Genomic DNA, 14,430 nt, shown 5'->3' with positions numbered 1-14,430 from the left:
AGCCTATGACAAATATGTAATTATTTATTTATGGTTATTTGCGGTAGGCTATAAAGCACATGCCTTCTCAGCGGCACAGAGCTGTCACTCATCAACCTGTCATTGCCAGCAAGCTTGTGCATGTGAGTTGATGTCAGCCATAGCAACAGACTCTTCCTATTAGCATAGAAGCTCACTTTCCCTTAGTAAGATTTGGTCTCAGCAGCTTTGGGTATAACATTCAAGTAGTTTTGGGGACTTTGCAGTATGCATCATGCTGTATATATGGTACATGTTAGCAAGTCTTTAGGCTTCACATGCACATTTAATATTTTGGCATGCTTCTAAAAGGTTCAGTAGTCTGCATTGCCTTGCATTACATGGGGGAAAAGGTGTGAAAGAGCATGATTTCCAAACACTGGGATGGAATGGGAGACCCTTAAAATGCCCAACCAGAAATCGTGACTTTCTGGTCTGAGACATCAAGGTGTATCTTTACTTCTGGTTAGCTATCTTCCCTACCAACCAGCAAGCTGCAATAGCACAGTTGATAAGTAAAAAGTGGTGTGCACCTCTGTGTACAAACAGCAACCAAAAACAGCCCTACTGAAATGTTTTTGTATTTCCCTATGATGGGGACTGTAAACGGAGTATGGATTCAAGCCATCAAGAGGAAAGAATGACACGGTTATGGCCTGTATACAACAACCAGTGGTCTGAAAAGGATTTAAGAAGAAGTGGTGCCTTGTGTTTTTCCAAGGTGTCTGACAGAACCCTGGCCAGGAAATCCATTTTGACTACTGCAATGCCCTCCTAACGGGCCTGCCGGCATGCGTGGTGAAACCACTACAGATGATCCAGAACGCCAAAGAGGGCACACGTCACCCCGCAACTCATTGAGCTCCACTGGCTGCCTGTAGCTGCTTGCATTAAGTTCAAGTCACTTATACTTGCTTACAGAGTGATTGCTGGTTCTGCTCCCACCTACTTAAATGCTCTTGTGAGGGCAAATGTTACACCCAGGATGCTGCACTCGTCTAATGAGCGTCGTGTAGCACTGCCGTCTGTGCAAGTACGGCAATCCAGACTATTCTCATTTGTAGTTCCACGTTGGTGGAACAAACTGCCTAGCACTACCAGAGCAGGGGCATCCCTCTCTACCTTTAAGAAGCTCTTGAAGACCCAACTCTTCAGAGAGCACCTCCCTTCCTAACTTGCACTTCGACTAGTACTTAACTTGCACTTACAGCAGTTACATTCCTGCACTTCTTTTTTTCCATTTTTTTTTTCCATTTCTTATGTAAAGCAGTATTTATTTATTGTTACTCTAGGTCTCTATTGCTCGTAGCTTGACTGTTCTCTCCCTTGTTCGTCGCTTTAGACAAAAGTGTCTGCTAAATTACTAAATGTAAATGTAAATGTAATTTTCAACAGGTCGACTGAAAGGCTGAGGTTTATGTTCGTTCAGTGATACCTTGGGAGGAGCCTTGCGATGATGAGGAAATGTTGATGTTGTTAGCGTTGACGCAGACCAGGACCAACATGCATGACAGCAAGTGAGTACTTTCACTTTGTTCTTCTACACACACACACACACACACACACACACACACAAACACACACACACACACACACACACACACACACACACACCCATATACTTCCAAATACGAAATCAAGTAGAGTAGCTGTAAGTGTAAGTAAGTGCTGTGAGCGAGCACTGTAAAAAGTAATACTTTATTGTTGGGTTTTGTTTGTTGTTGTTTGGATGTCATTTTATTAGTGCTTGAGATCACATGTCTAAAGTTTCTTTTATCGAACTGATGAAGACACCATTGCACCAGGTTCTCTCCACCCTAATGTCTCCTCTTGGGTCTGTTGCAGCAGACATGGACAGTGACAGTGAGCTGACCCTGATCCTGAGTGTAGTATTTATTATGTGTTTTTTTTACATGAGCTTTTCCTGTGTGCTTATTCAAATATAGTATGCCTTCCAAAACAGTATTGTAAAGAAACAGACAATTTAGTTAGAACTACAATTTTGGACAGTCGGTTTTCTCAGTTAGGTCAGCCCGGGAATGGAACCATCTCCCACAGAACATTAGAGAATCAACCTCATTCAACTGCTTTAAAAGAAATCTCAAAACATGGTTGATAAATAATCAAAAATGTGATCATTAGTGGGTAAGCAGTAGAATTATTTTTGTTTACCACTTGTTTGTATACCAATTGTTCTTTCCCTTCTACGCATGGTTAAGGACTAAGTGGAGCTTGTGTATTGGGATTTTGTGTTTGATATATTGTCACTTAATGCCTTTTTTTTTAGGTTTTATAGCCTTTTTTCACTGGCAGGGGGACTTAACTTATTGGGTGCATTTACATTTTAATGTTCATGAATGTACACTGTCCCTCTTGATCAAATAAAGATAACTTACTTACTTACAATTTGAGGCAGGGAGAATGGAACAAAGTAGTAAAATCTCCCGGAACTTCTACCCGTGGAACAACTTGTGGGAAAAATAAACAAGAGTTGTCTTATCACATTTGATCTTTGGAGAGCATGAAGATGGTAACTTGGGTATTTGCTTTACGGGTATTTGCTCCATAATGCATTGTTAGTTTATACCACACAGGTGGGTGTGTTCGTTAACACTGAGTGATCACTCAGGTTATACAGAGATGGTTATCGTTGGAAATATCATGTATCATGCAATATTGTAGAGGCGGTTGGCATTGAACATCACGGTAGTGTTCATTTGTCGAATATTGGTGCACATTATCAACATAACTTTATTGACAAACCATTAGCCATTTGTTGCATGTCTTATCAATACTATTATAGGGGCTGATATTATATTGAGGAGGGGCTGAGAGTTTAGTCCATTCAATTGTATGTATATCATGACGTAGAGAAGTCCCAAACGGTTGACTCTAAATCAGCATTGGCCTTGAATGATTTTAAACATTGGATGTCATGTTGTGCCATTTTCAAACCATAAAATACCAATGTTTATAAAAAATGGTAATTTTGTCCATATTAACACCAGCATTGATGTGTTTCATCACAGTGCAGTCATATCATTTAGTTTAGAGCGAAAAAAACCGCATGTGAGTTTAATTAATTAATGTGAGTGATTCTCTTCTTCTACAAATCATATCTCATATTATCATGCATGTCTCATTCTTAAAATGCTGCTTGTTACACTTTTTATATGTTTTATATTTATGCTTCCACCCTTTTGTCATTGTTGCCATACAGAGAACTGGAATTAATGTTTGAATATGTGTGTTCATAACATAGGTACAATGGTCTTGCATTTATGTTGAACCTGAATATATTTTGAATATGTTATCAAAGGCTCAAAGGCAGACATCTATGTAACCTGCTCACATCTCAGACCACAGAATGGGTGGCTTCAGAGATAATGGTGAAGCCGGTGCACCACGTCGCCGTAAAAAACCAAATGCCTGATGGGCTCCACCTGATACCTCAAAGACCTCTCTGAGTGTGGGGTGGGACTGATAAGGCCCTATGATTCCCTATCAGTCACACAGGCACACAAAGCACCCTGTGAACTGGGACGGATGAGAGCCCTGTGGTCTCTGTGCTGTGCCTTATCTGCCATCTCTTCCTTGTTCTCGTCACAGCATCTGATTGCCATAATGGCTCCATTTAAAATAAGAAAATATTGGTAGTACAATACACAAGACATTTTTTTATCACAGGATTTCCACAGTATAAAGTGTGCGTTATCAGAAAGGACAAAAACAGTTTTGCTGGTTTAAAAATAAACAAGCGTTGACCTGAATGAACCTGAATGAAATTAGTTTTTCAAACTCGTCAAGCAACTCCACTGAATCCCAACCAGACCTAACCCTAGAGTGCAGAGTCCCATGTCATACAATAAATGTATATGTGTATATATATATATACATATACATATACATATACATTTATTGTATATATATATATATATATATGTAGCTAATATATCATGTATATAATGTACATAATATATATATATGTAGCTAATATATTACATAGCCCCTTCTAAATACTACTAGTAGGGGGTGTCCCACTAAATGTCCAAGTGTAACAATAGCGCTATACTTTTCCCAAACCCTATTGCCAGTGAGTGTAGTAACCCTGGAAACAGCCAAACTTAAGATTTAATTTATCTGTCATTTAAGACAGTCTCTAGGTGTCTCTGTGTGTATGGGAGTCTGTGTCGATGGGTGTACCTGCCTGTGTGTGTGTGCTGATTGTGAGACCGCCATACTCCTTTGGTGGCCATTGATGCATAGTGATAAACCTCTAAAATTCAGAATCATCACTAAAAATCCCACAATGATAAACCGGTTTCTACTAAATGAACAAAGGCATACATGGTTTGAGTCTGTGGAGGTCTGTTATGGAAATCAGACCCAGCACCTCATGTCACCGATAACCATTTGCCTAACAACTTGAGAGGGTCCGTGTCATGCATCCACATTTCCCTACAAATTAGACAGATCTGAATCAGCATCCAGCGCCTACAGACCACTGTGCCAAACAGGAGCTGCTTTTCTAATTCCTCAGTTCATAGGAATATGCTATGATTACTTGTAGTTACCACTGTCTATCAAAGCATTTTATAGTATTTCCCTGGAGTAATTAAAATTTAGATAGTGGTTCTGTTTTGAGCTATACAACATTTGTTCTCACACGCACACACACACACACACACACACACACACACACACACACACACACAGCGAGGGAGACTGACATACCCCAATCTGAGGGTTGTGTAAAAATGAACTCGGTGTCCTCCTGACTTTCTCTCCTGCGGACTGATAGCCTGAGCGTGAGGACCAAGAGGCCAGATAACACAAGGACTCATGTCCATGCAAATCCTGTGGCCCTCAGCAAAGACACCCAAACAATCCTGCAGCAATCACTGTTATTGAGGACAGATAAAGCTCCCTGCAGATGAGGGAGCTGAGGTGGTGAGAGAGTGTGTCGGGAGTGGTGGAGTGTGTAAAGCCGCGGAAGAGCGGAAACGTCGGACGATAGGGGCGCTTAATCGTCGTGACCATCAGAGCCAGGCGAACCTGCACTGCCTCTGGCTGCCTGACATGCACCCAGGCACGCATGGGCAGGCAATTAATTCTCCCGAGGCCTTTAACCTTATCAGTGACATGTTATCTGGGCAGTTATCTGTCCAACTCTGCACGCCTCGGACTCTGCCATGTTCCACCCGCACACAAAACAATAGCATCCGATGAGTCAATCTACTGCACCTCTCAGTCCTGTGACTCAGGGGTCTGCTTCTGTCCACGGCTGGTCTTTAAACTGATTAATGGTGTAGTGATGATACCACTTATCCCTAACATCACGTGGCCACCTGTTGCATTCTTATATAATAATACTTTTAGAAAGAGAGAGGGAGAATTTAATTTAATTGAATTAAGGCAATGAATAAAACAGACCTTTGTTATAACAGATATGCATTTTATTTAAGGCATTTGCAACATGTCATCATTTTACTTACAGATAAAAAAAAAGGTTTTAGTATTAAGTATACTTTCAATGTAACCACAAAACCACACAATGAGCTGCGCTCACATTTGCAACTGTTTAGTGCTCTGTCAGCTCCACACACAGGTAGGTCCAGCTCTGTGTCAAGCTCAGTTAGGTGAACTCATGCAATGTCATTTAAAGTGTAAGTTCACCCCCCAGCTCTGAGCCGAACTCCACCCACTGCATCATTTTGAAAAATGCTAAAAGGTGGGCAAGGGGCTGAGGAGGGGGGGGTCGTAAACTCCTGTGAATCATGAGACTCAATCAGCAAATAATAATGAGACTCACACTCATGGGCGGGGGGCTGGGGGAGGTGGGCCGCCCATTTCATGATGTAGAGAAGTCCCAAACTGTTGACTTGTATGTCAGCATTGGCCTTGCCAGGTTCAGGATGATTTTAAACAATAAAGGGCGTATTGAGCCACCCATAAAAAGGCGAAAAAATATTAACACCAGCAATGATGTGTTTCATCACAGTACAGTCGAGAAGCTCCAAAAACACAAGTGTGCGCTACCTCTTTCAAATTCAAATTAATTCAGTTGAAGTAAAACAAAAGTGTCAAGCAGTTCAGTTCACTGAGCACAGTTGTTAATGACGCATGAAGTGTGACCATGTTTGTTATATGCCATCGTGACATTGCTTGTTGATATGAATATTTTCACAGTTTAAGTAGATGAAACCAGGCGAAAGTATACTCACTGATGACAAAGTCCTGAAAAAGTCCTGTCAAGAGGCATTTACCTAACATTCCTGAAATGATCCTATAGTGTTTTTTGTTATTTCAAAAGGTACAAAATATGAAGTGGTTGCATACATATACAGCAATTTCCTTCAAAGACAAATAAAAATAAAAACGACAGCAAAGAACAGATAAAAAAGTTCATACAATACAATTTACAAACAGAGTACACATCTTCATAACAAACATATCCCAATGGCATAAATAAGGTGAATGTATTTACTTGGTGGTTCAAAAACTTGTCAAGGTGACCTTCACACAATTCTTCACTTCTCTGACTCCCTCCACCCCTGCGCATTCCTGCCAAATTTGTACACCAGCCTGCGGCCATCCACGCGCTCCAAAATCTCTCTCTTGTAGTAATACCTGAAAGAGAGGTTAACAGGGAGAGGTAAGGACTTCTGAAGCCGTCTGCAGCGACACCCCATTTGTGCTTACATTCTATTACATTTGCTCAAGTTGCAGCTGCTTTTAAAGTACATTTTCGCACAGTTAAGTTTGGGTGTTTACCCGTGTATGTGTGGGAGAGGCCAGCAGGTGGAGTTCTGTGCAGTGTGTAAACCTCATGCCCACGGGGGGGGGGGGGGGGGGGCTATGCCTTAGTAGTGTGTTGGAGAGAAGAGCCGTTTTTGCTATGCGTAAATGGGACATACTTTGTGCCTGCATTGGCGTGCACAAATGGGGGGTTCCATGAACATGAACATGAGAGATGCACAGGGTGATGTCACGTGCGATTGGTGTGATTCAAACTCAGGGTAGCAGGAATGAGCAGCGGAGGATTGTGGGCCGTGTTTACCTCATGGCCCGGCTGAGCTTCTCGTAGGTCATGCTGCTGTTGTTCTTCTTCTTGCCCCACAGCTGGGCCACGGCCTCCGACTTCAGGAAACGGAACACACCTTCCGAGCGGTCCTCCCACTTGATGAGCCCTGGGTTGCGCTCTGGGTTGAGCAGGATGTCACGGATGAACTCCCACAGGTGTGTCCCCCTGGGATCTGAGGGGAAAGAGTGAAAAATATGGGACTTATTGTAGGAACTTTACAAGACCATGATATAGTGTTATGGTCACCTAAGCTGTCTTTGATATATTGACTCTATAGTAATTGTTCAGTCACTGTATTTGTGTGTGTGTGTGTGTGTGTGTGTGTGTGTGTGTGTGTGTGTGTGTGTGTGTGTGTGTGTGTTTAACTGTAAGTAAAAAGAATGCGTTTTTGTGTCTGTGTAAGCAGCTTTGCACAAGTGCAAGCTAGTGTGTGTGCTTTGGTGTGTGTCTGTATACGATTCTATATGTGTGTGTGTGTGTGTGTGTGTGTGTGTGTGTGTGTGTGTGTGTGTGTGTGTGTGTGTGTGTGTGTGTGTGTGTGTGTGTGCATGTATGCATTTGTGCATGTTCGTGCATGTGTGTGTGTATTCCATTGTGTGTGTGGTATTGGACTCACTGTGTTTTTTGACAGGATGAGGTCGGGTATTTGATCTCTTTGGGTCTGACAGCATGGCAAAAGAGAACAGTTGACATCAGAAAATCTTGCTGCATTAAAACAAATCACTTCCTGCTCTTTAAACATGTTATTGTCTGGAATGCCAGATTTCTGACACGCTGAAGCGTACTCACCTGGGCTTGAGGGAGAGGGTGAGCTCAACGGTACTGAGGACAAGAATGAAGGCTTGATATCAAAAAAGTCTGCAATACACAGAACACCAAAGAACATCACTCAGAACCCCAGAACCTCAGGCCATAATGCTCTAGTGATTGTGTATGGAGCCGTACACCAAACAATGCTGAACCGCCAGACAGATACTGAAGCTCTGTCGGTCAGTGAAAAAAATGCACATTCGCTGTACCTGAAGCAGGAAAGAAGGCTGGTTCTTCTTTAAAAGGAAGAAGAGAACAAGGAAACTCTGCAAGATCAAATAAAAAAGGTCTGTTTGTCTCAGTTATTGGCCAATATTGGTGTCATATAATCCTTCTCAATGATACTGCATATGGAGCATTTCCTGCTCTCAACAATGAGATGATGTTGGATGATACATGAACCCAAACAGATGGCTTAACTAAGGTGGGTGCATGGAAAATGTATATCACCAACATGGTGTACTTCTATTTAAGGCACAGTGCTTGACCAGGCTGGTTTTTTTAGTTGCTCCTGCAGGTGTAGCTTACCGTCTATCTCAGTTTTGATGTCCATGGTTGGGAAGATTTCTGGAGCATACTGACCTGTGAGAGAGCCAAAAAAACGTTGATTAGCTGTCAGACGTAATCATTTCATCACAAAGGAGTCGTGTTGAATTCCCGTAAACTAATATCAACCATACCTGCCACAGACTGGACTAACTTGCTTATCTGGTTCTCCCAAACCGAACAAATAAGCTATTCACAGCTACAGTTCACTGATATGAGCACCACAAACAAAATAAACAAACAGTCATTTGTTTCCGTGTCTCCTCTATTTGTAGGAGGATGCCAAGTTATCACATGAGACATTATTTAATTTCCCTGTGATAAAATAACAATCAGAAGCAGGTGAGATATTGTATGAGATATGATATGATTTGACTTCATGTGATCATGTGAAATGAGTGAATTTCTACTAACTGCTCCACTTCATGTCAGCCAGGCTCTGGTAGAGGATGGAGCCCATGGGCCCTGCTGCGCGAGTGAAGTCCTGGAAGCTCATGTTGCAGAGCTGGCGCCCGTCCATGTCGAAGTTCTGGAAGGGGATGCTGGCGGCGTCGATCTGGTGCACATCCAGGGTCTGCTGCAGCCACTCCCACACCTGGAACTTGGTCCAGTACTGGGGCTGCGTCTCCTGGGCCCACAGGCGGCCGGCGTAGCTGGGCGTTACCATGGAAACTATAAATGAGAGGCCAAGTGCAGAGAAATGAACTGTCGGGAATTATCCTTAATTATCTCAGGTAGTATTTTTTATTTTACTATTCTGTAATGCACATCCATCATACAGATGATATTTGGGGTAATCACAGTTCAGAATAGAACTCAACAAAAAAAATGATGTACTTTTAATGTAGCCTAAGCTAATGTAATGCTAATCTACTGTCTTTAAAACAACACCATGCACATTTTGCCACTTTTGAGGCCTCTTTTTTGAGCCACTACCTCTGGTATTATCTTCAAATGAATTTTGATGGTATATGGTCATATGAAGGACAGACTCACACACGTCACTAGCCGTCCAGGATATGCATTATGTTGTTTTGTTGTTTGGTTCGGAACACCACACGTAAATGTAAGAAAAGCCTTCACAGCACTACATTGCCAACAATATTGCCAAAAGACACCAGTTAGCATGTTAGAAAGCTTTTATCAGTGTTTTTTGGTCAGGTAGTTCTCTAGTGTTAGACCAAAACTTCATATTGCTGCTTTAACTGCCACATGTTGGCCCTGCCTTTCAGGAAGTAAGCAGTGACCATGAAATGACTGGAGACTGGAGGTCCTCATAACACTCCAGGCAGTGATGTGTGAGCTTGTGTGTGTGCAGCATGTGTAGTGGGGTGTGAAGCTCTGTGTGTACGGTTCAGACAGGTTAGTGTGTGAGCTTTTGTGTGCGCGGTACAGGCGGTTGGGTGAGTGAGGCTCTGTGGGTGTGTATGGGGGCAGGTCTCACCATCTGTGGTTGGGTAGTGGCTGGCCCAGGGGGCGGACAGCTGGCTCTCAGCACTGACACTGGGGAGGACACTCATGCTGCAGCCGGTGTGGCGGACCATGGTCTGGGGCCTGGCAGCACATAAACACTACTGTCACACACAAACACCATACTGTCACACACAAACACCTGACTGTCACACACAAACACCATACTGTCACACACAAACACCATACTGTTACACATAAACACTACTGTCACACACAAACACCATACTGTCACACACAAACACCATACTGTCACACACAAACACCATACTTTTACACATAAACACTACTGTCACACACAAACACCATACTGTTACACATAAACACTACTGTCACACACAAACACCATACTGTCACACACAAACACCATACTGTTACACATAAACACTATACTGTTACACATAAACACTACTGTCACACACAAACACCATACTGTTACACATAAACACCATACTGTTACACATAAACACCATACTGTCACACACAAACACCATACTGTCACACACAAACACCATACTGTCACACACAAACACCATACTGTTACACACAAACACCATACTGTCACACACAAACACCATACTGTCACACACAAACACCATACTGTCACACACAAACACCACTGCTGTCACACAGAAACACCATACTGTCACACACAAACACCATACTGTCACACACAAACACCACTGCTGTCACACAGAAACACCATACAGTCACACACATCACAACTGCTGTCACACACAAACACAACTGCTGTCACACACAAACACCACTGCTGTCGCACACAAGCACCATACTTTTAAACATTACTTGTCAGGCTTTCACTGGTGCCATTAGAATGTATTAAATAGCATTCAGTGATATACTTAAGGTAGAAAGTTTTAAAAACACAAACAGGGCATGCTTCCAGGAAGAGAACCTATGCCAATACTCATGACTACCATGTTAACCAGGGAGTGACATAGCACTTAGCAAGTACACAATCTAAATACGACAAAGGAGTTCCCTCTGGGCTATAACTGATTAAAATAATCAAACAGGTTCATCTAGATTATACCAGTGCAGCATGTTTCAGAATCTACTATTTTTAAGCATTTGTTCTTTCCAAACACAGCGTGAGATGTTAGTAAATGAATCCCTCAATACTACGTTATATACTTGGCAAACAAAGAGAGATTGTATCCACAGAGACAGTGAGGGTGTGTGTACGCGGCAGTACTCTTGCTCACCTCACATACACACACACACACACACACACATTTGCACAGGAATGCATTAGGGCACCTGTCTACTTTGCATAGAGAAAGGTCTGTGTACCCCCTGGCTTAGTGCAACAGTAACATGAAAGGGTTACACCTGCCTGTGCCAAGCCAACCAGAGACACTGTGACTTTCCGAACTGAGGGCAGGGATGTGGAGATGGGCAGCCCAGATTCAGCAGATGGTTCACCTGAGCTTTTTAAGTCTGTTTGTAAGGTGTTGAGTATCTAATTGCGTTGGCCTTTATCACAAGGGACTGTCACCAACCGAAGGTCTGATAGGTGTCCTGTGATTCTGGTCTAGTATCACCATATGTGAGCCACATCCAAACACATCTGTTTTGAAAAACATCCTAGGAGATACTGCCTTTTTAAATATTGCGTGTGTGTGTGTGTGTTTATTATCAGCCTTGTACTAGATATAAATATGTCTTTTCCACTGAAGTTCACCTGCATGTCACAGACTACATGATATCATCACTGGCCTTATCTAATCCACCACCGTAGCATGCCTACACATTTGCATGCAGTAGATGAGCCAAATTCTGGCAAACTGAAAGTACAGTATTACTGTAGTTGGTGAACTGATATTCATATGAGCTTCTGTGTGCCAGAGGGTGTTTTTAACTTTGCACCCCCTGCCTGAAATGTGCCGGAGTGATAATATCGACCAGGAAAAAAAAAGTTATTCCAGGTCAAGTCAATCAGACAATGAGTTCCTGTTAAGATCTTGACCTACATTTAGTTTCTTTTACCGAACACTCATAAAGGTCATAAAAAGAAGCCAACTGAATAGACACACACACACACACACACACACACACACACACACACACACACACACACACACACCACACACACACACACACACACACACACACACACACACACACACACACTGATATGCCATGTCTTTATCACATGTTTGTTGTCTAGTACCATCAAAACCCTAGACCTTTTTTTACAGATACCTTTGCATCAGAGATTAACCCAAGCAGTCATGCTGGAATTTGATATGCCTAAAACCTAAAACTGCCGTGGACAGATCGCCTACATCTCTGACACTCGGCCAAGTCTACTTACTTCCTTGCTTATGTGATCTATGTGCCATCATGGCTACAGACAAGCTGGTGAGGATGCAGTCGCGTTCACTGCAGCTCCTGCATACTGAAAGTGACAAAACATTGACGAGCCAGCAATGAAACAAAGAAAAAGATCCACACTTTTCCCTGAACTAACAATTAATTCGAAACTCAGAGGATCATCAGTTGGAACATAACTGATACGGATCAACGGATTTGTTTGGAAAGCTAGATACAGTATATTTTATATGACCAAACATGTCTCTTTAGTTATAAGCTGTGATGTTCCTAAACCATGTTCATCATATCTTACTGGTAGGCCCATTTGCTGAGTTAAACATTGACTGGGACTCTCACTGATATGTTGTCACAGGATTAAATTGAACTAATTTGTTCAGTAGCACTCTAATATTTAGCCAGCAGAAGCTCCAGATTAATGATTGTTTGAGCTTCTAAATGCTATTCATGCTGTTAAAAGTATCTCCACACCCTCACTTCACGTTGGCACAGTGGCTACTGCTTTATAAAACATATATTAAAAATATAATATTAAAAAGCTTTTTTCCCATACTGTAAGACTGTAAACATTCCAGAGAGATCAGAGAGAATATAAAAGTAGAGCTGTTTAAATTACTAACTAATTGTGTAACTACATATTATACCTCCTTCGTAATTAATGATTAGTACATGATGCAATGATTAAGAAATGTTCACATTACCATTGCTTCCATTGTTCTTTGAAAGGAAAGCATTGATCCATAGTCAAGTTACCAATTTATTTAGAGGTTTTGCCAAACTATTGCTAGTGGACACTGGCGAGGAAATTCACTCTTAAACAATTGGGTACTGTACTGAGCCTCCAGAAAAAAAAGACAATTTGATCATAACTGCTAGGAGTTCAAAGAAATGTTCTAGCATATCTTGACACCAACTTCAGTACTGTACCCCACAACATTTCTGAAAACAACAATAAGTTGTAATAAAGCCTTGTAGTACTATAGCAATGTTTGTGTCTTTTATGATATTCCATGTAAATGTTTTCATGTTAACAGAAGCACAAGGAATTTGTTTCATTAGTTTCATTTGGATTATTTTTCATTATTCCACAACACTGAATACTGTGTGATGTCTTCAATGTGTCTCAGTGAAGACATGCATTAACTCATCAGTTACAGTAAATGCTGGCAGTTGGCTTCAGCAAATGTTTGCCATTGGCAAGGTAACAGGAAGCTTACAAATAAATATAAACATTGGCATATATGTTTTCTTTCAAATGTCATTCCTATTACATTATTATTTTTTTAACAATGAGAAATGTTAAACAGTCTTTTGAGACTTTGATTTCTAAAATTCACTGATCAGATATTAACAGAGTCAGTTTCAGAGTCAGAGTCAGACTAAAGTCATTACAAAGTAGACACTCAGATCCCGTGACACTGTAACATATCCACCAGTGTCTCTTTCAGCCATGACATGATAAATATGATGATAGATATGATATAGTGGGTCACATTCATACTGGGTGACAATAAGCAACTGGCTTTTTTAAGAGTCCATGCTGTCACATTAGTCACATTATTCACATTAACTTCTCCAAACAAAGACATGACAAGCAAGTAAAACACACACACACACACACACACACACACACACACACACACAAAAGCGCGCGCACACACACACACACACACAGTAGCCTGGGGGGTGGGGTGGGGTGGGGTGCATACCTGTTCAGTGTTGGAATAGGATGGGCCGTTGGTGGTCAAAGGCCAGGCAGGTGAGGTGAGGGTACTGTCCAAGTGTATGGCAAAGAGATGGTGCCCACACAAGCTGCGTGTCTGTCTGTCTAATTGGAAATGTTCCCAGGTGGAGCAGGGTGAGAGATTTGTGCACTTTTCATAATAAGCTCCGTAAGAGAAGGTGTTAGCCTCAGTTTGGCCTGTTGGAGCCCTACCAATCAGCATTTTATTCCCGGGCTTCCTCATTTTCTAATTGGCCGCCACTGCCAGCTCAGGTATGGAATTTGCATGTCACTGGGGTGGCGACGTTACTTTCACCCCCACACAAGAGCCTTCTCTTTGCCCTCCTTTTCTTTTGCCAAGTGCACCAATAAAGAGCATGACTGTAAGTAACTGGGTGTGTACATGGATGTGTCTGTGTCTGTC

At 42.0% G+C, this 14,430-nt stretch overlaps 1 protein-coding gene across 3 annotated transcripts; it reads right to left on the bottom strand.

Annotated features, from left to right (window-relative positions):
- Nucleotides 1–5,452: 5,452 nt before the first annotated feature.
- ehf (ets homologous factor) lies at nt 5,453–14,198 on the bottom strand. 3 transcript variants are annotated; one of them, XM_031565162.2, is made up of 9 exons: nt 13,993–14,198; nt 9,903–10,012; nt 8,873–9,130; nt 8,441–8,494; nt 8,122–8,178; nt 7,892–7,924; nt 7,719–7,763; nt 7,079–7,274; nt 5,453–6,648 (listed from the first exon to the last, which is right to left on the bottom strand). In XM_031565162.2, the coding sequence occupies exons 2-9, from the start codon at nt 10,000–10,002 to the stop codon at nt 6,549–6,551; spliced, it is 843 nt and encodes a 280-aa protein (XP_031421022.1). In that variant the 5' UTR covers nt 10,003–10,012; nt 13,993–14,198; the 3' UTR covers nt 5,453–6,548. The 3 variants fall into 3 exon arrangements, with proteins under 3 accessions (XP_031421022.1, XP_031421021.1, XP_012683574.2); XM_031565161.2 differs by having other exon boundaries at nt 7,892–7,960; nt 9,903–10,032; nt 13,993–14,196; XM_012828120.3 differs by having other exon boundaries at nt 7,892–7,960; nt 13,993–14,193.
- Between the last annotated feature and the right edge of the window lie 232 nt (nt 14,199–14,430).

Source organism: Clupea harengus, chromosome 3 (assembly GCF_900700415.2).
Source record: "Clupea harengus chromosome 3, Ch_v2.0.2, whole genome shotgun sequence".
Taxonomy (NCBI): Eukaryota; Metazoa; Chordata; class Actinopteri; order Clupeiformes; family Clupeidae; genus Clupea; species Clupea harengus.
The sequence above is the reverse complement of the archived record's forward strand: the minus strand, read 5'-3'. Positions and strand labels throughout refer to the sequence as shown.